The sequence below is a fragment of the Scyliorhinus torazame genome, chromosome 17 (genome assembly GCF_047496885.1).
Source record: "Scyliorhinus torazame isolate Kashiwa2021f chromosome 17, sScyTor2.1, whole genome shotgun sequence".
NCBI classification, from domain to species: Eukaryota; Metazoa; Chordata; class Chondrichthyes; order Carcharhiniformes; family Scyliorhinidae; genus Scyliorhinus; species Scyliorhinus torazame.
The window spans coordinates 107,116,679-107,140,155 of record NC_092723.1 but is presented as its reverse complement, the minus strand read 5'-3'; the positions used below and the strand labels follow the sequence as shown (position 1 = coordinate 107,140,155).

Below are 23,477 nucleotides of genomic sequence, written 5' to 3'. Positions count from 1 at the left end.
TGCAACATATTGGATTACTTTTGATGATGTACTTACAAGTTATTCAGATATGTTACACTTCAAGCTATCAGCCTTGAAATATTAGCTGTTTATTAGGGTAGGATTGGCTCACTTCAGCATTTTGTTGAGGGCTATGATGCTGATATTCGAAGTTGATAGACAGCACTAATATAATAATAATTGCTTATTGTCACAAGTTGGCTTCAATGAAATTACTGTGACAAACCCCTAGTCGCCACATTCCGGCGCCTGTTCGGCGAGGCCGGTACGGGAATTGAACCCGCACTGCTGGCATTGTTCTGCATTGCAAACCAGCTCTTTAGCCCACTGTGCTAAACCAGCCCCTAATGTATCAAAAAATGTTTATCTGACAGTTTAGAATAATAAATTACTTTAATCTTTGAAATTACCTTTTGGGTAAAGTAATTCATCACACATGTCATAGATTACCAAATTGCAAGCACAATCTTTTTTTAATCTTTTTACCCTTGTGAAATGGAAAACTTCATGACTTATGATACTTCTGTTAAAATCAATCATCTGTGCTAACTGAGACAGTAATTTTAATGTTTATTTAATATGAGAGGGTGATATTGAATGCATTTAAAGAGTTTAACTTTTACTGCAAAACCTAAGAATGCTCCACATAAAATATGAACTCTCTTATATTTGTTAAGATTCATATTTTAACAAGACAAACATGTAATTATTGCATAAGTGTTTTACTATGAAATTACTGGTATAGATTTTTAAAATTACGCTGTCTCTTTTGCACTCTGTCTTGTCTCTCTGCACAGTGCGGCTCTCCTGGGAGTGCTAACCTTGATTATCAGCTGGAGTTCACTTGGTCTAGAACTGGCAGTGTCAGTGGTGAGTTTTTTTCACGTATTTGTGATAAATAATGGCACAGATAACTGGCTAACAGGATGCTGGTAGTGTTTTTCCTGAAGTCAATGCGTGCTCAAGACAGCTGTGCCCAGCTTTAGCAGTGATTATTTTTCTAGCTCAATGGCTTTCCCCAAAGCATTCTGTTGAACATGAGGTTGAACTCTGCCACCCGTGCCTTAACTTGCAGCAAATCCCGTTCTCCTGTCACCCCTCTGCTTATCGATCTACAGTGACTTCCTGTTGAGCAATGTCTTGATTTTAAAACTATCAATTTTGTTTTTAAACCCCACCATGGCCTGCTCCTCCCTATCTCTGCAATCTCCTCAGTCACACAATCCTCTGAGATACCTGCGCTAATTTAATTCTGGCCCCCTGTATATCTTGGTTTTATTTGCTCCACCATTGGTAGGCATGCTTTCAGTTGCCTAGGCCCTAAGCTCAAGAGTTTCCTCCCCATCTCCTGTCTAACTCGCTTTCCTCCTTTAAGACATCCTTGATACGTACCTCTTTGACCAAGCTTTTGGTTGTAATGCCCCTCTGTAGCATCTTGGGATGTTTTGCTGTATAGATGTAAGTTGTTGATGTATTTGGTGGTGGGCTGCTGCGCAGAAGTCTTCGCATTTTCATAGCTATCAAAAAGGGTTAGATATAAACCCTGTGTATTCGTGTTGTGTGCAATCTCTGATTTGTGGGCCCTATTTTTATATTCAGCCTGTCATTGACTTGGAAGGTACTGAATGTACAAGAGCTATTAGAGGAGCTTCTGAACCGAACCATGCCAGTGACCTGAATTACCGTACATAACTGAAGCAATGGGATCATTGAATACCCTGGGTTGTTTGATTTTGTCACACTGCAATTACCCAAACCGTGGTAATTATTAGAGTAGTCTTAAGACCATTAATGTTAAAGTTTTTACTTTTCTGTTTGAACTTGTTAAAAACTTCAGTTAAATATGGCAGTGGTGAGAATCAAAACATTTTTAGACGTTGAAACTGCGTAGAAACAATTTTTGTAGAAATGGGAATGAACTTCAGTCTAACATATCCAATCAGTGACTCAGCAAACGAATGCACATTTCTTCAAAGTTGTAGTTTTCCGTTGCTGCCCTTGTTCTAAATGACTTTTCTCCACCACTTTCTTTTATGATGCTACTCTATGGACATTTAAGGTTTATTTTTTGAAATTATTTCTCCAGTACAGCGCATGTTTTAAGCTCTGTTCAGAGAATCCCTACAGTGTAGAAGGAAGCCATTTGACCCATCGAATCTGCGCCAACCCTCTGAAAGAACACCCTACCTAGGCCCACTCACCCACTCTATCCCTGGAACCCCATAAACCTGCCTAACCTTTGGACACTAAGGGGCAATTTTACATGGCCAATCAACCTAACCTGCACATCTTTGGACTGTGGGAGGAAACCGGAACACGGAGGAAACTTGTGCAGAAGCTGGGAGGACGTGCAATCTCCACACAGATAGTCAACCAAGGTTGGAATCTAACCTGGGTCCCTTGTGCTGTGAGGCCGTAGTGCTAACCACTGTGCCATCGTGCCGCCCTGATGTCAGTTTTGCCTTTTCTGCTTGTACATATTGCATTATACTATAACCATGCTTTCCAAACTTTTTCCCACTGGAACCCCAATTCTAGGCAGGCTTGTGTGGCTGAATGGCCTACGCCTGCTCCTTGTTCGTATGTTTATGCTTTGGCTTCAAGGTTGCTGTGACTCCTCAGTAGGAGTTGTGGGGTGTTTGGGACAATCTGAGAGCAGGAGAGGCAAGGTTTTTATTCTTGGCAGATTTATCTTTCCAGTTTTCTCAAGCAGTAATCAGGGGCGTCATTCTCCGACAATCCGTTGGCCGCCGTGAATCCCGCCCCTGCCGGTTGCCGAAGTCTCCGAAGGGAGAAAAGTCGGCGGGGCGTTAATGGCGCCGCAGACGTCGGAGAATGGCACGGGTGTGCGCAAGGCAGCCGATTTTGGGCCAGCCGATATTCTCCCCTCCGGATGGGCCGAAGTCCCGTCGACGTGATGACGGGTCACGTCGACGTAAATCAAACCTCCTTTTAATCGACGTCAACCTGTGCTCCAGGTTCACGCCGACCAGCGTGGAGATGAGTGACGGCCTGGGGGGTTGGCCGCTGGGCAGGCGATGGCGTGGCCGCAGTCTGAATGTGTGGGGAGAGGTGTGTCTAGGGTTGTGTGTGTGTGTGTGCGCGGCGGGGGGGGGGGGGGGGGGGGGGGGGGGGGGTGGTTAGAGTGGGCTGGGCTCCGGGGGAGTGCCGGGAGGGAGGTCAGTGCCGGGGAGGAGGATGGGGGGTCCGTGCCGGGGAGGGGGATTGGGGGGGGGTCCGTGCCGGGGAGGAGGATGGGGGGCCCGTGCCGGGGAGGGGGATGGGGGGGGGGGGGGTCCGTGCCGGGGAGGAGGATGGGGGGTCCGTGTCGGGGAGGAGGATGGGGTCCGTGCCGGGGAGGAGGATGGGGGGTCCGTGCCGGGGAGGAGGATGGGGGGTCCGTGCCGGGGAGGAGGGTGGGGGGTCCGTGCCGGGGAGGAGGTTGGGGTCCGTGCCGGGGAGGAGGTTGGGGTCCGTGCCGGGGAGGAGGTTGGGGTCCGTGCCGGGGAGGGGGATGGGGGGTCCGTGCCGGGGAGGAGGATGGGGGGTCCGTGCCGGGGAGGAGGATGGGGGGTCCGTGCCGGGGAGGAGGATGGGAGGCCTGTGCCGGGGAGGAGGTTGGGGTCCGTGCCGGGGAGGGTGATGAGGGGGGGGGGGTCCGTGTCGGGGAGGAGGATGGGGGGGGGGTCCGTGTCGGGGAGGAGGATGGTGGGGGGGGGGTCCGTGTCGGGGAGGAGGATCGGGGGCCCGTGCTGGGGAGGAGGATGGGGTCCGTGCCGGGGAGGAGGATAGGGGGTCCGTGCCGGGGAGGAGGATGGGGGGCCCGTACCGGGGAGGAGGTTGGGTCCGTGCCGGGGAGGAGGATGGGGGGCCCGTGCCGGGGAGGGGGATGGGGTCTGTGCCGGGGAGGGGGATGGGGGGGGGGGGGTCCGTGCCGGGGAGGGGGATGGGGGGTCCCGAGCCGGGGAGGGGGGATGGCGGGGGGGGGTCCGTGCCGGGGAGGAGGATGGGGGGTCCCTGCCGGGGAGGAGGATGGAGGTCCCTGCCGGGGAGGAGGATGGGGGTTCCGTGCCGGGGAGGAGGATGGGGAGTCCGTGCCGGGGAGGAGGGATGGGGTCCGTGCCGGGGAGGGGGATGAGGGCGGGGGGGCCCGTGCCGGGGGAGGAGGATGGAGGTCCCTGCCGGGGAGGAGGATGGAGGTCCCAGCCGGGGAGGAGGATGGGGGGTCCCTGCCGGGGAGGAGGATGGGGTGTCCGTGCCGGGGAGGAGGATGGGGGGTCCGTGCCGGGGAGGAGGATGGGGTCCGTGCCGGGGAGGGCGATGAGGGGGGGGGGGGGTCCGTGTCGGGGAGGAGGATGGGGGGCCCGCGCCAGGGAGAGGGATGGGGGGCCCGTGCCGGGGAGAGGGATGGGGGGGTCCGTGCCGGGGAGGAGGATGGGGGGTCCATGCCGGGGAGGAGGATGGGGGGTCCGTGCCGGGGAGGAGGATGGGGTCCGTGCCGTGGAGGAGGATGGGGTCCGTGCCGGGGAGGAGGATGGGGGCCCGTGCGGGGAGGGGGATGGGGTCGGTGCCGGGGAGGGGGATGGGAGGGAGGGTCCGTGCCAGGGAGGAGGATGGGGGGGCCCGTGCCGGGGAGGAGGTTGGGGTCCGTGCCGGGGAGGAGGATGGGGGGTCCGTGCCGGGGAGGAGGATGGGGTCCGTGCCGTGGAGGAGGATGGGGGGGTCCGTGCCAGGGAGGAGGATGGGGGGCCCGTGCTGGGGAGGAGGTTGGGGTCCGTGCCGGGGAGGGGGATGAGGGGGGGGGGGGGGGTCCGTGTCGGGGAGGAGGATGGGGGGGGGGGGTCCGTGTCGGGGAGGAGGATAGGGGGGCCCGTACCGGGGAGGAGGTTGGGTCCGTGCCGGGGAGGAGGATGGGGGGCCCGTGCCGGGGAGGGGGATGGGGTCTGTGCCGGGGAGGGGGATGGGGGGGGGGGGGTGGTCCGTGCCGGGGAGGAGGATGGGGGGTCCGTGCCGGGGATGGGGGGTCCGGGATGGGGGGGGGGTCCGTGCCGGGGAGGAGGATGGGGGGGTCACTGCCGGGGAGGAGGATGGGGGGGGGGGGGGGTCCGTGCGGGGAGGAGGATGGGGGGCCCGTGCCGGGGAGGGGGATGGGGGGGGGGGGGTCCGTGCCGGGGAGGAGGATGGGGGGCCCGTGCCGGGGAGGGGGATGGGGGGGGGGGGGGGGGGGTCCGTGCCGGGGAGGAGGATGGGGGGTCCGTGTCGGGGAGAAGGATGGGGGGTCCGTGCCGGGGAGGAGGGTGGGGGGTCCGTGCCGGGGAGGAGGTTGGGGTCCGTGCCGGGGAGGGGGATGGGGTCTGTGCCGGGGAGGGGGATGGGGTCTGTGCCGGGGAGGGGGATGGGGGGTCCCGAGCCGGGGAGGGGGATGGCGGGGGGGTCCGTGCCGGGGAGGAGGATGGGGGGGTCCGTGCCGGGGAGGAGGATGGGGGGTCCGTGCCGGGGAGGGTATTGGGGTCCGTGCCGGGGAGGGGGATGAGGGCGGGGGGGGCCGTGCCGGGGAGGAGGATGGAGGTCCCTGCCGGGGAGGAGGATGGAGGTCCCTGCCGGGGAGGAGGATGGGGGTCCCTGCCGGGGAGGAGGATGGGGGGTCCGTGCCGGGGAGGAGGATGGGGTGTCTGTGCCGGGGAGGAGGATGGGGTCCGTGCCGTGGAGGAGGATGGGGGGCCCGCGCCGGGGAGAGGGATGGGGGGCCCGTGCCGGGGGAGGGGGGATGGGGAGGTCCGTGCCGGGGAGGAGGATGGGGTCCGTGCCGTGGAGGAGGATGGGGGGCCCGCGCCGGGGAGAGGGATGGGGGGCCCGTGCCGGGGAGAGGGATGGGGGTCCGTGCCGGGGAGGAGGATGGGGGGGTCCATGCCGGGGAGGAGGATGGGGAGGAGGATGGGGTCCGTGCCGTGGAGGAGGATGGGGTCCGTGCGGGGAGGAGGATGGGGGCCCGTGCCGGGGAGGGGGATGGGGGTCTGTGCCGGGGAGGGGGATGGGGGGGATGGTCCGTGCCAGGGAGGAGGATGGGGGGGCCCGTGCCGGGGAGGAGGATGGGGTCCGTGCCGGGGAGGAGGATGGGGGGTCCGTGCCGGGGAGGAGGATGGGGTCCGTGCCGTGGAGGAGGATGGGGTCCGTGCCGGGGAGGAGGATGGGGGGCCCGTGCCGGGGAGGGGGATGGGGTCTGTGCTGGGGAGGGGGGATGGGGGGGAGGGTCCGTGCCGGGGAGGAGGATGGGGGGGCCCGTGCCGGGGAGGGGGATGGGGGGGGGGTCCGTGCCGGGGAGGAGGTTGGGGTCCGTGCCGGGGAGGGGGGATGGGGTCTGTGCCGGGGAGGGGGATGGGGTCTGTGCCGGGGAGGGGGATGGGGGGGTCCCGAGCCGGGGAGGGGGATGGCGGGGGGGTCCGTGCCGGGGAGGAGGATGGGGGGTCCGTGCCGGGGAGGAGGATGGGGGGTCCGTGCCGGGGAGGGTATTGGGGTCCGTGCCGGGGAGGGGGATGAGGGCGGGGGGGCCCGTGCCGGGGAGGAGGATGGAGGTCCCTGCCGGGGAGGAGGATGGAGGTCCCTGCCGGGGAGGAGGATGGGGGTCCCTGCCGGGGAGGAGGATGGGGGGTCCGTGCCGGGGAGGAGGATGGGGTGTCTGTGCCGGGGAGGAGGATGGGGTCCGTGCCGTGGAGGAGGATGGGGGGCCCGCGCCGGGGAGAGGGATGGGGGGCCCGTGCCGGGGAGGGGGGATGGGGAGGTCCGTGCCGGGGAGGAGGATGGGGTCCGTGCCGTGGAGGAGGATGGGGGGCCCGCGCCGGGGAGAGGGATGGGGGGCCCGTGCCGGGGAGAGGGATGGGGGGTCCGTGCCGGGAGGAGGATGGGGGGTCCATGCCGGGGAGGAGGATGGGGGGTCCGTGCCGGGGAGGAGGATGGGGTCCGTGCCGTGGAGGAGGATGGGGTCCGTGCCGGGGAGGAGGATGGGGGGCCCGTGCCGGGGAGGGGGATGGGGTCTGTGCCGGGGAGGGGGATGGGGGGGATGGTCCGTGCCAGGGAGGAGGATGGGGGGGCCCGTGCCGGGGAGGAGGATGGGGTCCGTGCCGGGGAGGAGGATGGGGGGTCCGTGCCGGGGAGGAGGATGGGGTCCGTGCCGTGGAGGAGGATGGGGTCCGTGCCGGGGAGGAGGATGGGGGGCCCGTGCCGGGGAGGGGGATGGGGTCTGTGCTGGGGAGGGGGATGGGGGGGAGGGTCCGTGCGGGGAGGAGGATGGGGGGGCCCGTGCCGGGGAGGGGGATGGGGGGGGGTCCGTGCCGGGGAGGAGGATGGGGGGGGGGGTCCGTGCCGGGGAGGAGGATGGGGGGTCCCTGCGGGGAGGAGGATGGGGGTTCCGTGCCGGGGAGGCGGACGGGGGGTCCGTGCCGGGAAGGAGGATGGGGGGTCCGTGCCGGGGAGGAGGATGGGGGGTCCGTGCCGGGGAGGAGGATGGGGGGCCCGTGCCGGGGAGGAGGATGGGGCCCCGTGCCGGGGAGGAGGTTGGGGTTCCGTGCCGGGGAGGGGGATGGGGGAGGGGGGGTGGTCCGTGCCGGGGAGGAGGATGGGGGGTCCGTGCCGGGGATGTGGGGTCCGGGATGGGGGGGGGGTCCGTGCCGGGGAGGAGGATGGGGGGTCACTGCCGGGGAGGAGGATGGGGTTTCCGTGCCGGGGAGGAGGATGGGGGTTCCGTGCCGGGGAGGGGGATGGGGGGGGGGGTCCGTGCCGGGGGGGGGGGGGGGGGGCTCCGTGCCGGGGAGGAGGAGGATGGGGGGTCCCTGCCGGGGAGGAGGATGGGGTTCCGTGCCGGGGAGGCGAGGCGGATGGGGGTTCCGTGCCGGGAAGGAGGATGGGGGGTCCGTGCCGGGGAGGAGGATGGGGGGTCCGTGCCAGGGAGGAGGATGGGGGGCCCGTGCTGGGAGGAGGTTGGGGTCCGTGCCGGGGAGGGGGATGAGGGGGGGGGGGGTCCGTGTCGGGGAGGAGGATGGGGGGGGGGGGGTCCGTGTCGGGGAGGAGGATGGGGGGCCCGTGCCGGGGAGAGGGATGGGGGGCCCGTGCCGGGGAGGGGGGATGGGGAGGTCCGTGCCGGGGAGGAGGATGGGGTCCGTGCCGTGGAGGAGGATGGGGGGCCCGCGCCGGGGAGAGGGATGGGGGGCCCGTGCCGGGGAGAGGGATGGGGGGTCCGTGCCGGGGAGGAGGATGGGGGGTCCATGCCGGGGAGGAGGATGGGGGGACCGTGCCGGGGAGGAGGATGGGGTCCGTGCCGTGGAGGAGGATGGGGTCCGTGCCGGGGAGGAGGATGGGGGGCCCGTGCCGGGGAGGGGGATGGGGTCTGTGCCGGGGAGGGGGATGGGGGGGAGGGTCCGTGCCAGGGAGGAGGATGGGGGGGCCCGTGCCGGGGAGGAGGATGGGGTCCGTGCCGGGGAGGAGGATGGGGGGTCCGTGCCGGGGAGGAGGATGGGGTCCGTGCCGTGGAGGAGGATGGGGTCCGTGCCGGGGAGGAGGATGGGGGGGCCCGTGCCGGGGAGGGGGATGGGGTCTGTGCCGGGGAGGGGGATGGGGGGGGAGGGTCCGTGCCGGGGAGGAGGATGGGGGGGCCCGTGCCGGGGAGGGGGATGGGGGGGGGTCCGTGCCGGGGAGGAGGATGGGGGGGGGGTCCGTGCCGGGGAGGAGGATGGGGGGTCCCTGCCGGGGAGGAGGATGGGGGTTCCGTGCCGGGGAGGCGGACGGGGGGTCCGTGCCGGGAAGGAGGATGGGGGGTCCGTGCCGGGGAGGAGGATGGGGGGTCCGTGCCGGGGAGGAGGATGGGGGGCCCGTGCCGGGGAGGAGGATGGGGGGCCCGTGCCGGGGAGGAGGATGGGGGCCCGTGCCGGGGAGGGGGATGGGGGGGGGGTCCGTGCCGGGGAGGAGGATGGGAGGCCCGTGCCGGGGAGGGGGATGGGGGAGGGGGGGTGGTCCGTGCCGGGGAGGAGGATGGGGGGTCCGTGCCGGGGATGTGGGGTCCGGGATGGGGGGGGGGTCCGTGCCGGGGAGGAGGATGGGGGGTCACTGCCGGGGAGGAGGATGGGGTTTCCGTGCCGGGGAGGAGGATGGGGGTTCCGTGCCGGGGAGGGGGGATGGGGGGGGGGGGGTCCGTGCCGGGGGGGGGGGGGGGCTCCGTGCCGGGGAGGAGGAGGATGGGGGGTCCCTGCCGGGGAGGAGGATGGGGGTTCCGTGCCGGGGAGGCGAGGCGGATGGGGGTTCCGTGCCGGGAAGGAGGATGGGGGGTCCGTGCCGGGGAGGAGGATGGGGGGTCCGTGCCAGGGAGGAGGATGGGGGGCCCGTGCTGGGGAGGAGGTTGGGGTCCGTGCCGGGGAGGGGGATGAGGGGGGGGGGGGTCCGTGTCGGGGAGGAGGATGGGGGGGGGGGGTCCGTGTCGGGGAGGAGGATGGGGGGCCCGTGCCGGGGAGGGGGTTGGTGTTCGTGCCGGGGAGGAGGATGGGGGTCCATGCCGGGGAGGAGGATGGGGTCCGTGCCGGGGAGGAGGATAGGGGGGGCCCGTACCGGGGAGGAGGTTGGGTCCGTGCCGGGGAGGAGGATGGGGGGCCCGTGCCGGGGAGGGGGATGGGGTCTGTGCCGGGGAAGGGATGGGGGGGGGGGGGTGGTCCGTGCCGGGGAGGAGGATGGGGGGTCCGTGCCGGGGATGGGGGGTCCGGGATGGGGGGGGGTCCGTGCCGGGGAGGAGGATGGGGGGGTCACTGCCGGGGAGGAGGATGGGGTTTCCGTGCCGGGGAGGAGGATGGGGGTTCCGTGCAGGGGAGGGGGTTGGGGGGGGGGGGGGGGGTGGGGGTCCGTGCCGGGGGGGGGGGGGGTTCCGTGCCGGGGAGGAGGAGGATGGGGGGTCCCTGCCGGGGAGGAGGATGGAGGTTCCGTGCCGGGAAGGAGGATGGGGGGTCCGTGCCGGGGAGGAGGATGGTGGGTCCGTGCCAGGGAGGAGGATGGGGGGGCCCGTGCCGGGGAGGAGGTTGGGGTCCGTGCCGGGGAGGGGGATGAGGGGGGGGGGGGGGGGTCCGTGTCGGGGAGGAGGATGGGGGGGGGGGTCCGTGTCGGGGAGGAGGATGGGGGGCCCGTGCCGGGGAGGGGGATGGTGTTCGTGCCGGGGAGGAGGATGGGGGTCCATGCCGGGGAGGAGGATGGGGTCCGTGCCGGGGAGGAGGATAGGGGGGCCCGTACCGGGGAGGAGGTTGGGTCCGTGCCGGGGAGGAGGATGGGGGGCCCGTGCCGGGGAGGGGGATGGGGTCTGTGCCGGGGAGGGGGATGGGGGGGGGGGGGGTCCGTGCCGGGGAGGAGGATGGGGGGGCCCGTGCCGGGGAGGGGGATGGGGGGGGGGGTCCGTGCCGGGGAGGAGGATGGGGGGCCCGTGCCGGGGAGGGGGATGGGGGGGGGTCCGTGCCGGGGAGGAGGATGGGGGGTCCCTGCCGGGGAGGAGGATGGGGGTCCGTGCCGGGGAGGAGGATGGGGGGTCCCTGCCGGGGAGGTGGATGGGGGGTCCGTGCCGGGGAGGAGGATGGGGGGTCCGTGCCGGGGAGGTGGATGGGGGTCCGTGCCGGGGAGGGGGATGAGGGCGGGGGGGCCCGTGCCGGGGAGGGGGATGGAGGGGGGGTGGTCCGTGCCGGGGAGGAGGATGGGGGGTCCGTGCCGGGAGGAGGATGGGGGTCCGTGCAGGGGAGGGGGATTGGGGGGGGGGTCCATGCCGGGGAGGAGGATGGGGTGTCCGTGCCGGGGAGGAGGATGGGGTGTCCGTACCGGGGAGGAGGATGGGGTGTCCGTGCCGGGGAGGAGGATGGGGGGTCCGTGCCGGGGAGGGCGATGAGGTGGGGGGGGGGGGGGGGCGGTCCGTGTCGGGGAGGAGGATGGGGGGCCCGCGCCGGGGAGAGGGATGGGGGGTCCGTGCCGGGGAGTGGGATTGGGGGGGTGGGGTCCGTGCCGGGGAGGAGGATGGGGGCTCCGTGCCGGGGTGGAGGATGGGGTCCGTGCCGGGGAGGAGGATGGGGGGCCCGTGCCGGGGAGGGGGATGGGGTCTGTGCCGGGGAGGGGGATGGGGGTGGGGGCGGGGGTCGGGGGGGGGTCCGTGCCGGGGAGGCGGATGGGGGGTCCGTGCCGGGGAGGCGGACGGGGGGTCCGTGCCGGGGAGGAGGATGGGGGGTCCGTGCCGGGTAGGAGGATGGGGGGCCCGTGCCGGGGAGGAGGTTGGGGTCCGTGCCGGGGAGGGGGATGGGGGGGGGTCTGTGCCGGGGAGGAGGATGGGGGGCCCGTGCCGGGGAGGGGGATGGGGGGGGGTGTGGTCCGTGCCGGGGAGGAGGATGGGGGGTCCATGCCGGGGAGGAGGATGGGGGGGTCCGTGCCGGGGAGGGGGATGGGGGGTCCGTGCCGGGGATGGGGGGTCCGTGATGGGGGGGGTCCGTGCCGGAAGGAGGATGGGGGGTCCCTGCCGGGGAGGAGGATGTGGGATCTGTGCCGGGGGGGGGTCCGTGCCGGGGAGGAGGATGGGGGGGCCTGTGCCGGGGATGGGGAGGGGGTCCGTGCTGGGGAGGAGGATGGGGGGTCCCTGCCCGGGAGGAGGATGGGGGGTCCCTGCCCGGGAGGAGGATGGGGGTTCCGTGCCGGGGAGGAGGATGGGGGTTCCGTGCCGGGGAGGAGGATGGGGGGTCCGTGCCGGGGAGGAGGATGGGGGGTCCGTGCCGGGGAGGAGGATGGGGGGTCCGTGCCGGGGAGGAGGATGGGGGGCCCGTGCCGGGGAGGAGGTTGGGGTCCGTGCCGGGGAGGGGGATGGGGGGGGGGTTGGTCCGTGCCGGGGAGGAGGATGGGGGGTCCGTGCCGGGGAGGATGATGGAGGGTGCGTGCCGGGGAGGGGGATGGGGGTTCCGTGCCGGGGATGGGGGGTCCGTGCCGGGGAGGGGGATTGGGGGGGGTGGTGGTCCGTACCGGGGAGGAGGTTGGGGCCCGTGCCGGGGAGGAGGATGGGGTCTGTGCCGGGGAGGGGGATGGGGGGGGGGGTCGCCGTGCCGGGGAGGAGGATGGGGGGCCCGTGCCGGGGAGGAGGTTGGGGTCCGTGCCGGGGAGGATGATGCGGGGCCCGAGCCGGGGAGGTGGATGAGGTCTGTGCTGGGTGGGGGGGGGGGGGGGGGGGGGGGGGGGTGGGTGACGCCGTGCCGGGGAGGAAGATGGGGGGCCCGTGCCGGGGAGGGGGATGCGAGGGCAAGTGAGTTGGTCCCCCTGGCCAGGTGCCAACATCCAACAGTTGGACCCATGCGGTCCATGCCACCTGGCTGGGGGGAGGAGGGGATATGGGCAGTGATGACATGCCGTCGTTCCCCCCCCCCCCCCCCCCCAACCAGGTCGTCATGTTTTCCGATCATCCAGCGATGTTGGCCGCCGTGGCAGCAGCCGCTAATGTCTATGTTGCCCTGGATGAGGAGGAGGATGAGGAGGAGGAGCATGCCAGAGAGGCGGCGCAGGCTGCCGCAGAGGGGCAGGCGGCAGCCGCCCAGGCTGGAGGGTCACCTGACCGACAGGACGAGGAGGACGTCGCGGCCTCACGGCAACGGAGGCACCCGAGGGCGCCCCGTGTGTACCGGCCCCGGCAGTCATACCAGGACCTCACGGACCGGGAATGCAGGAGGAGACTCCGGACGAGGCGGGAAACCGTGGCACACATCTGCCACCTGCTGGCACACCTGTCACCGCGTGGCACTGGCGGGGGGCACCCTCTCCCCGTGTCCGTCAAGGTTACGGTGGCCCTGAACTTTTATGCAACGGGGTCATTCCAGGCACCATGTGGGGACCTGTCCGGCATATCGCAGACATCGGTGCACCGGTGCATCCGGGCAGTGACAGGTGCCCTTTATGCCATGGCGCACCGCTACATCCGCTTCCCTGTGGACCGGGTTCCCCATGGTCCAGGGCGCGATTGATGGGATGCACGTCGCCATGCGGCCACCTGCAGATAACAGGGCCGTGTTCACCAATAGGAAGGGGACCTATTCGATGAACATACAGGTGGTCTGCGACCACCACATGATGATCCTGCACGTCTGCGCCCGTTACCCAGGCAGTGTACACGACTCATACGTGTTGTCGCGGTCATCCATCACCGGCATGTACGAGGGACGCCATCCCCGGCTGAGGGGCTGGTTGCTGGGCGACAGGGGCTACCCATTGCGATCGTGGCTGATGACGCCTATACGGAGGCCACGCAATGAGGCGGAGAACCGCTACAATGATGCCCATGTAGCGACAAGGGGAGTGATAGAGAGGTGCTTTGGCGTGCTGAAGATGCGTTTCAGGTGCCTGGACCTCTCTGGGCCGCCCTCCAGTATCGGTCAGATAGGGTCGGCCGCATCATTGTGGTGTGCTGCGTCCTGCACAACATAGCCCAGCAGAGGGGCGATGTGCCGCAGACAGAGGAGGGCGGAGTGGAGGAGCAGCAGGAAGAGGCGCAGTCCTCCCCAGATGAGGGGGATGGGGGCAATGGTCAGGGCAGACGGGGTAGACACAGGCGGGTGGCTGTCCACCGTTACCGGCTGGCCCAGCGGGCACCGGACTGGCTGATAGCCACCCGCTTCACTGACTAGATGGGCGTGGGAATCGGGTAGTGCGGCCACAGACCGCACACCATGGCAACAGCCGACCACCCACACCCCCCACCCATCCACCCACCCAGCACCCTCACCCCCCTCCCCAACCCCACCCACCCCACCCGCATGCACACCACCACCCCCATTGCCGATCCACCTGCGGCACAATGGCCGGGCTCTCTCAGTTGCGGGTGGACGCGTGTCTATTGCAGGCCATGGAGGATGACGACAACCCGCCCTGCGGTGAGCTCCTGGCTCCACATCGTTGGACTATGTCTGATCCATGGCCACAGTACCACCATCCACCCGGACCATCCCTGCATGCGGCTGTGACACTGCAGCGCACGGTCCCGTCCTCTGCCCGGGGGGATGTTGATGGCAGCCCAGGGGGAAGAGGCAGACTCACCTGGGGCTGAGGTAAGACCACCCCTCACACACACACATGCGCTCAACGTACATGACACCCCCGCACGCTTTGGACAGAGCACAAAGGCAGCTTCTGTAGGTAACATTGACTTTAATAACCAAAGGAGATCATGCACGTGTCCTAGTCCCTAAAACTCATCTGTGCCCTGCACCCGTGCCAACTTACTCAGTGTCTAATTGTTTGGCCTTACGGGCCCTTTGACTACGTCTACGTGGTTCCCCAGACGGTACAGCAGAACTGGAGGTGGACCCCTGTGATTCCTGCCCTCTGACACGGGATCCCTTTGGCGGCCGTTTCCTGGGGCGTCCTGGCCTAGATGGGCCAGGCTGTGGCCCGGGCGACTGGGATGGCGAGCTGCCAGCCTGTCCTGCCCGTTGCCCACCCAATGCACCTGGGACGGAAGGGTGGGGGAGTCCGAGGTGTAGCGGTGTTCCGGGACCTCCCCTACAGGACGGACCACACCACCTCCTCCTCCCTCGGGGTGCCCGATGGCCCCCAGGCATCTACATGGGTGGGGGATGCGAACGGGCTGGCCATCCGACACCCCCCTGACATCTGGCGCTGCCAGTCCTGGAGGCCCGTGCTGGTATCGACTGGGGTCTGCAGATTTGCAGACATGGAGCCCAGGGGATTGGCAAACCCTGTCTGTGACTGTGCGACGCCGGCTCGCACATGGCCAATGGCGCCGATGCCCTCAGCGATGGCCTGCAGAGACTGGGCCATGGACTGCAGAGACTGGGGTATGGCCTGCAGAGACTGGGGTATGGCCTGCAGAGACTGGGCCATGGCCTGCAGAGACTGGGCCATGGCCTGCAGAGACTCGGCCATGGCGTTGAGCGCCTCTGCCATCTGGCGCTGGCACTGGCTCATGGCCTCCTGTGAGAGGGCAGCCATGTCCTGGGCCACAGACGCCGCCTGCACGGAAAGCCCCAGGCCTCGCAAACCGTTCCCCATGTTTGACACCGTCACACCCATTGCCTCCACTGCGGACGCCACCCGTGCGGTGTCGACCTGGGTGGCACGTATGACCGGCACCACTCCCAGCTCCTGGACGCGGGTGGACTCCTCCACCTGCGACTGCAGCTGCCGCAAGCCGGCCGTCACCCTCTTCGCTCGTCTCCGGGTCGGTGGTTGCATCGAATCTATGGGTGGGTGTGGTAACTCCAGGAACCCGGGATCCATCTGGGCAGCAGATGTTCGCTTGGGCTGGGCTGCCCTCCGACCGCCCGGCCCCTCTGCTGCTCCTACCTCCACCTGCTGTACCGGGGCGGCTGTGTTGTGCGCACCAGTGAGTGTACCAGACGCCTCATCACTAAAGTGCCCAACCGAGGTGAGTGTTTCTGCGATGGTGGAGGCTGTTGGTGACAGCAGTGGCGTTGTGTCGTGCTCTTCGTCCCACTTTGAGTCCATGGCACTTTGGGGTGGGGGTTCGTCTCCACCCATCCACTCTGTGTCACTGTCCGGTATTTCGTCTTCCTGGGTAGGGGTGTCCTGGGTAGTGGTGTTCTGGCTCGGCTGTGACGGGGGCCTGTGGCTGCCCCTCTCGTCACTGGGTGGCACACGCCTGCGTCGTCGCACCCGCACGTGACGGGGGCGTTGTCTCCCTGTTGCTCCAGGTCTCTCCGTCTCCCGTGGTCTCCAAGGGACATCCTGCGGGCGTCGCATGCCGGAGGGTCCGGGTCTCCGTCTCCCGTGGTGTGCGAGGGGCATCCTGCGGGCATTGCATGCCGGAGGGTCCGGGTCTCTCCGTCTCCCATAGTGTGCGAGGGGCATCCTGCGGGCGTCGCATGCCGGAGGGTCCGGGTCTCTCTGTCTCCCGTGGCCTCCGAGGGGCATCCTGCGGGTGGTCTGCATCTGCGGGGATGGGTGCCTCGACGTTTGCTCCTGCGATACACAATGAAGCATGCATGGTTAGACACGCAGGCAGTGATCAGGTGATATGGGGGAGGGGGATATAGGGGAGGGGGGATATGGGGACGGGCTGTCGGTGCCTCACTTGCTAGTACGCCCTCGACCTCTGCATCAGCAACCTCCCGGTCCTCAGGTCTGCCACCCAGTTCCAGGGCCCTTTCCTCATGTTCGGTCAGTGGCCTCTCATCAGCGGGGCCTCCTTCAGTCCTCACATGCTCCCTGGTGTTGTGTGCGCGTTTCTCCTGTGACGGGGGAGGGGGGGGGGGAGATGGGGGGGGGTAGATGGGGGGGGGTTGGCAGGAGTAAAAGGCAACAGTGTTAGACAGGTATATGAATGCACGCCATCGGTTGCGCGTGTATTGCAGAGGTTAAGGTTAGGGCTGGATTCACCTGGCGATATGGAGAGGGGGGGGGATATGGGGGTAGGGGGATATGGGGGAGGGGGATATGGGGGAATATGGGGGAGGGGGATATGGGGGAATATGGGGAGGGGGATATGGGGGAGGGGGGATATGGGGGAGGGGGGATATGGGGGGGGATATGGGGGAGGGGGGGATATGGATATCGGGCGGGGGGGGTGGGAGGCTCACCTGCCTGCTCTGACGAGGTCGTTCACCTTCTTGTGGCACTGGGTGCCTGTCCGTGGTGTCAGGGCCGCAGCGGTGACGGCCTCTGTCACCTCCCTCCACAGACGCCGGCTGTGGCGTGGGGCAACTCTGCGGCCGTGCCCTGGATACAGGGCCTCCCTCCTCTGCTCCACTGCGTCCAGGAGCGCCTCCGCATCCCGTGACTGGAACCTCGGGGCTGAGCGGCGGCCGGTCATCCGGTCAGGTGTTCTGGTCGGGTGTTCCGGTCGGGTGGGGGGGAGCAACGCGTCCTTATGAGCCGACACGCTGTGCGGCGTGTATGACGCTGCACAGCGTGAACCACGTGAGCAAGCGCGGATCCCGTCACGTCGCTGCTAGCCCATTTCGGGCCGGAGACTTCACGACGATTTTTGCGGTCATTTAGGCCATGCCCACCATTTAAAAAAAAAAGCGAGGACTTCAAGGGGCCTCTCAGCTGTCAACTTTCAGTTTGAGCTCTGTTGCCGCCATTGCTGTCCCCCCCCCCCCCCCCCCCCACTTTGGGAAACCCTGTGCTATAATATGAGGAAACTTGACAAAGACTCGAAAAATTATGAAGAATGTTGCTGAAATGAATATAGAAAGAGTTAATTTTCGCTGGAGAATTGCAAATCAGACGTTGCCTATGAAATCCTCACTGTGTTTGAGGAGGAGGGTGTTTAAGTGGAATTTCTTTGAGCAGAGACTTGTTGCATTGCCTTGCTGCAGGGACCAGTTGGGCCAAAGGTTGTTGTCTCCTTAAGGATAAAATTGAAATAGTTTAAGCGGAGGAAGGTACGGGGTTATGAGTAGAAAGCAGGGCAGTTAAATTCACTTGGATTGCTCCAGCAGAGAGGTGCTACAGAACAGAGGAGCTAAAGGGTCTCTTCGTGATCCAAGCTTCGACACAGTTCACCTTGTCTGCCCAGTATCTATTTAAACAATGATATAATGATGATCAGAGCGTAGGCCCTTTTTGTATGTAGTGGATATTATGAACTTGTACATGATAACATGTACTTTCAGTATTTACAAAAGGTGAGTTCAAAATCACAATCTAGGGAAAGAAAGTTCTAATGACAACCAAAAAATTGAAATACTTGAATGAACAGAATCCAATTTGCACAGTGGACATTTTCTATTTCCTATGCAAAACCACCCCAATACTGTTCTCTATATTCCACTTCTCTCAACCTCTAGCACCAATGGTGTCACAAGCCATAACCCTTTACAATGCTGCAGCCCATAACCTATTTCTCAGATGCTTCCAGCACCTTATGACAGTCGCCCTCAGATGCCAATACCTGGTTCCCGTTACTTTTAAGTGTGTGACACACAACTCCCAGATGCTGTGTTCTCCCTTGTGCTCCCACATCCTACTATTTCTGTGTTAATATTCTCACACTGTAGGATTGCTACCACATTGTTTCCATTTCTTCCAGACTTTGAAATTCCTCTCCTACAACCCGAGAGTTGATATCCCTCCATATCCCAACATTCTTGTGTTTCCTAAACCCCAACAATCATTCGCTATGTTTTGTATATTCTCTGACTCATCGCTAGGAGATCTGAGAGGTTCTAATGTAGCAATAAGTGCACGTTTGCTTGACATGCTACTTAACGGGAACGATATTTAAAGATGACTGACTTACTTCCTATGAAAATGAAATGAAAATCACTTATTGTCACGAAATGGTCTATGCACCATGTCCTCTGGCAGCAAGAAGGTTGGATTTCCAGTGCAGATGTTATTCCTTATTGCATGCAAAGTAAATGAAAGGGATCAAATATAGCATTTTTATTCTCGCTCCAAATTTTGTCAATTTAGTTATCTTGCCGGTTGTTACTTCTATAAAGAAACCTGTCTCAGTGTGAGCAAAATTTGAATGTATTTGACTCCAGGACCAAAATATCATTTTTCTCTTGAAATGGGCTCAGCCTTTCCTCTTCACACGCTGATATGTTATTTGCAAAACAGAATTATTTGGTGTTTTGTTCCGGAGCTCCAGGCCAGTACTAATGCAGCATAATTTTGTCAAAATCATTTTGAATTTACATTGTAGTGAATAAAACCTGCATGATATAGTAATTATGATGATGGGGTTCTTCAAAGTTTAAAAATCCTTGGCTGTAATAATTGGTTTGGGGTCAACTTAACAAATTGTCTGTTGGTCAATTTGTGATTTATGCCATTGTGAAGAAGAAAATATTAATAGGTTGCTGTGGGATTTGTTTAATACATTGAGATTGATAGATTATTATAGTGGTGACCTCATTATCATGAGTCTAAGTTTATTATAATATAAAATTAGGAAGTGTGGAAGTAATAAGAAATGAAAAAAGAAAATTGGAAATGCGAACTCATTTGTGTTGTGTGCAACGATATGGAACAGCTTGTAATAATGTTGAAAAATAGATTAGAATGATTTGAAGGGTTAATTAACTAATCTGTTCTCAAGCTTTGTACAAATGGCATTGTTAAATTGCATACCAATACACTCTGCTTGGGTGTGAAAAAATCCAGTGTAGATTATCTTGAGTAAGTACTTAAAAAAAATTAAGTGGATTGTATTATGGCACAAAATGTGTGCCATATTTTGCACTGTGAATTAAATTTTGTAATTTAATGACGCAGATTAATTCATAAAATTTATTTGTTGTGGGTACAATGCAAGTATACTTGTTTTGGATAACCTTGATTATTATCACCAATGTAATTTTTAAATTCATCCATGGGATGTGGGAGTTTCTGGCAAGGCCAGCATTTGTTGCCCGTCCCTAATTGCCCTTGGGCAAGTGGCGGTGAACCAGCTTTTTAAACAGCTGCAGTCCATGTGATGTTGCTACTCCCACAGTGCTGGAAGGGAGTGCTGTTAGGACAGTGTTCCATGGTTTTGACCCAGTCACAGTGAAGGCACAGTGATCCAAGTCAGGTGGTGTGTGACTTGGAGGAAAATGTAAAGCTGGTAGTGTTCCTAAGATTCTGATGCTTTTGTTCTTCTAAGTGGTAGAGGTCATGGTTTTGGACAAACCTGCTATAGTGCATCTTGCAGATGGCACATGCAGTCACTGTAGACCAGTGGTGGAATGAGTGAATATTTAAGCCGGTGGCTTGGGTACGAATGAAGTGGGCTGTTTTGCCCTAGATCGTGTTAAGCTTCTTGAATGTTGTTGAAGTTGCACTCATGCAGGCAAGTGGCGAGTGTTCCGCCACACTACTGATTTGTGCCTTGTATGTGATGGACAGAATTTGGGGATTTAGAAGGCAATTCATTTCCTGCAGAATATCCAGACTTTGGCCTGCTCTTTGTAGCCATGCGGCACAATAGCACAGTGGTTAGCACTGTTGCTTTGCAGCACCAGAGACCCGGGTTTGATTCCCAGCTTGGGTAACTTTCTGTGTGGAGTCTGCATGTTCTCCCCATTTCTCCGTGGGTTTCCTCCGGGTGTTCCGGTTTCCTCCCACAAGTCCGAAAAGACATGCTTGTTAGATGAAAAGCAAATTACCACTTTGATAAAGCTTTGACCAGCTTTGACAAAGAGTCATTGGACTTGAAACGTTAGCTCTTTTCTCTCCGTACAGATGCTGCCAGACCTGCTGAGATTTTACAGCATTTTCTCTTTCATGCTTGTAGGTGAATTGGACATTCTGAATTCTCCCTCAGTGTACCCGAGCAGGCGCCGAAATGTGGTGACTAGGGGATTTTCACAGTAACTTCATTGCAGTGTTAAGCCTACTTGTACACTAATAAAGATTATTATTAAGTCACTAGTCAGTGGTGCACCCAGGATGTTAGCACATCCTGTGGTTAGCCCAGTTGCTTCACAGCTCCAAGGTCCCAGGTTCGATTCCCGGCTTGGGTCACTTTCTGTCTGGAGTCTGCACGTTCTCCCCATGTCTGCGTGGGTCTCCTCTGGGTGCTCCAGTTTCCTCCCACTGTCCAAAGATGTGCAGGTTAGGTGGACTCGCATGCTAAATTGCTCTGTGTCCAAAAGTGGAGTTGGGTTATGGGAATAGGGTGGAGGCGTGGGCTTGAGTGTGGTGCTCTTTCCAAGGGCTGGTGCAGACTCGATGGGCCGAATGGCCTCCTTCTGCAGTGTAAATTCTATATAAATTATATGATGTAGATGGTGAGGGATTTTGTGGTGTCGCGGAAAGGTGGTTAGATTATCTCTTGTTCGAAATGGGTTGGGCATGAAGTTTAAGATTAAAGTTAAAGCAGAATACAATGACGCTGCTGCTAAAGCCACCCATTGCCTCATGGATATCCAGTTTTGAGCTGTTGGATTTGTTTTATATCTATCCCATTTTGTATGTGGTAGTGCCACATAACATGATGGAGGGCATCCTCCGTGTGAAGATGAAACTTTGTCTGCAGAAGAGGTCTGTGGTGCTTGCTCCTACTGATACTGTTATTGATGGTGCAACTGGGTAGGTTGGTGAGGAAAGTCAGTAGTTAAAGGCTACCACTGGAGCCAATCTTTACACAATTGTACATTTAATTATGGAGTTACATGTTACAAGCATATGCTTGGTAACCCAGTTTTAATCTCATCTATTTATAGGGGGTTCAACAACTACACACAGTTAAACACAGTTAATATACAATTAAAACTAAACGTGGTGAGGAATTTGCTGGGTCAACTGGGCTTGGTTTTATCGTGCCTGCCTAGGTTGATGTAGGGTGGTCTGTTCAGTTTTATTCTTCTCTATTTTTGAAGAGGTTCAATAAAACTGAATGGCTTGGCCATTTCAGAGGGCAGATATGTGTCAAACGCATTGCTATTGTTCTGAAACGGTGAGGTGAAAGTGACTTCCCTTGAACATAAAGCAACATTTGACCATGTGGTATCAAGGAGCTTTAGCAAAACTGAATGGAACTGATGGGAATCAAAGAGAAATTTCTCCACTGGTTGCAGTCACAGGGAGCAGAAAAGATGTTTGTCATTGTCGGAGGCTGATCATCTCAGCACCAGGACATCGCTACAGGATTTCCTCGGGATAGTGTCCTAGGTCCAACCATTTGCAGATTTAAAAAAAAATATTGGTTCCTAGGATGTGGGTATCGCTGGCTGGCCAGCATTTATTGCCTATCCCTGAGGGCATTTTAAGAGTCACCATCAGTGACTCTCCCTCCATCACAAGGCCAGAAATAGGGATGTTCGCTGATGATGGTTGTTTTTGATACTATTCGGAATTCCTCCGATACTGAAGCAGTCCAAGCTTGTGACCGCTACCATCCAGAAGAAAAAAGGCAGCAGGCACATATGGGCACCACCATCTGTAAGTTCCGCTCCAATCTACACACCATCCTGACTTGGAGCTATATCGCCATTCCTTCACTGGAACTCCCTTCCCAACAGTATGGTGGGTGTGCTAACGCCATTTGGACTGCTGTGGTTCACAAAGAAAGTTCACCACCATTCTCTGGAGGGCATTTAGGAATGAGCAATAAAGACTAAACCTCGCCAGCGACACTCGCATTCTATGAAATTAAAAAAAGTCACATTTAGGTGGTAATGCAGTATCATGTCAGAGGAGGAATGGAAAGATGATGAGGACATGAACCAGAGTACCAAAACTTTATGTGGGGCTGCATAGTTGTATATCTTGGACCGTCTTTAAATTTTACTTTTATGTTCCCTTTGTACATTGTTGCTGATACCAATATATCTTGGTGTTCTGATTTATGGTTTATTCATTTTTGAGACAACTATCAATACAGTAAACAGCCTTTTTCAAAACTCGAGTTCTGAAACATACACGAGCAACAAACCAACTAATAAGAAATATGCAGATGCGTGCATGTAGGTTTGAGTTGTTTGGGCTTTACATGTGGCGACTGCTCAAAAAAACATTTCACAATGCGATGATGTTGCTCAGCAACTGACTGACCAAGTTAGTACTAATGCTGATGGTCGAAAACTGGAGGTATTTGTGTTGTGTGGTTTTGAAAATAAGTTGGACAAGAATAATTGAGAAGAGGATTGATGAAGCTGATTATGATGGGGGAAAACATGACATCTTTGTGGTACATTATTCAAGTGTCACAAGTAAAATTCTTGGATAGTTTCTCTCTGGATAAGTTGAATGGTTGAGACAAAGGAGGGCACAGAAACATGCATAATGTGATGGAATAGGCAAATTGAACATCAAGAATTGAGGCAATCCACTTATTTTTGCATCTGGATATCTAGTGTGAAAACCCAATATAATTTGCCCAAAACCAAGTGTTTGAAAAATCCATTGGAATACTGTCTATATTTTAGATGGAGTGTACATACACTTGCCATAGGAACACATTCCACATTCTCAATTAAGGCTGCTTTGTTGCAGGCTGACAGCAACCAAGGCTTGGCGGCCCTGGAACAAAGGCATTACTCAAAATAAACTGCCTAACCGTATTTTCTTCATCAATTGAGGCAAAGGTGGCCATGTTTGTCACCTGGGGTATTTGAGATGGAACTGGTGAGCACGTAGGTGACTACTAATGCTGATCTGCAATCAAAGGATACTGCAGATGGTGGTGCCCAAATAGGAGTGGATACCGCAGGCAGTTGATTTTTTGGATAAGTTGCTGTCTCTGCCTCTGGTATGCGCTTGCTTTTGAAGAAGGCCATCATGGGCACATTTCTTTCAGGACTCGAAATTGATATCAAAATTCCAAACTGAAGCCTTCAGAGTGTTCTTGTAGCGCTTCCTTTGATCTCCAAGAGAGTGCGTCCCAGGCTTATGATCTCCACAGAAGGTTCACTCAGCAAGTGTCGGACATTCTGACTACATAACCAGCTCAGCTCAGTTGTGACTACAAGGCTGAGGAACACAGCATTAATAGGCTTTCTATTTATAATTCAGCAAGGATTACTCCT

The 23,477-nt window shown here is 60.3% G+C and overlaps 1 protein-coding gene across 7 annotated transcripts in view; it reads left to right on the top strand.

Moving 5' to 3' along the window:
* Positions 1 to 23,477, top strand: part of LOC140394047 (protein tweety homolog 3-like) — a 309,376-nt gene that overhangs the window by 178,216 nt on the left and 107,683 nt on the right. For all 7 annotated transcript variants that reach the window (XM_072480836.1, XM_072480842.1, XM_072480839.1 and 4 more), the window contains exon 6: positions 798 to 870. In XM_072480836.1, coding sequence (XP_072336937.1) covers positions 798 to 870 — 73 coding nt within the window. The remainder of the gene's footprint in view (positions 1 to 797; positions 871 to 23,477) is intronic.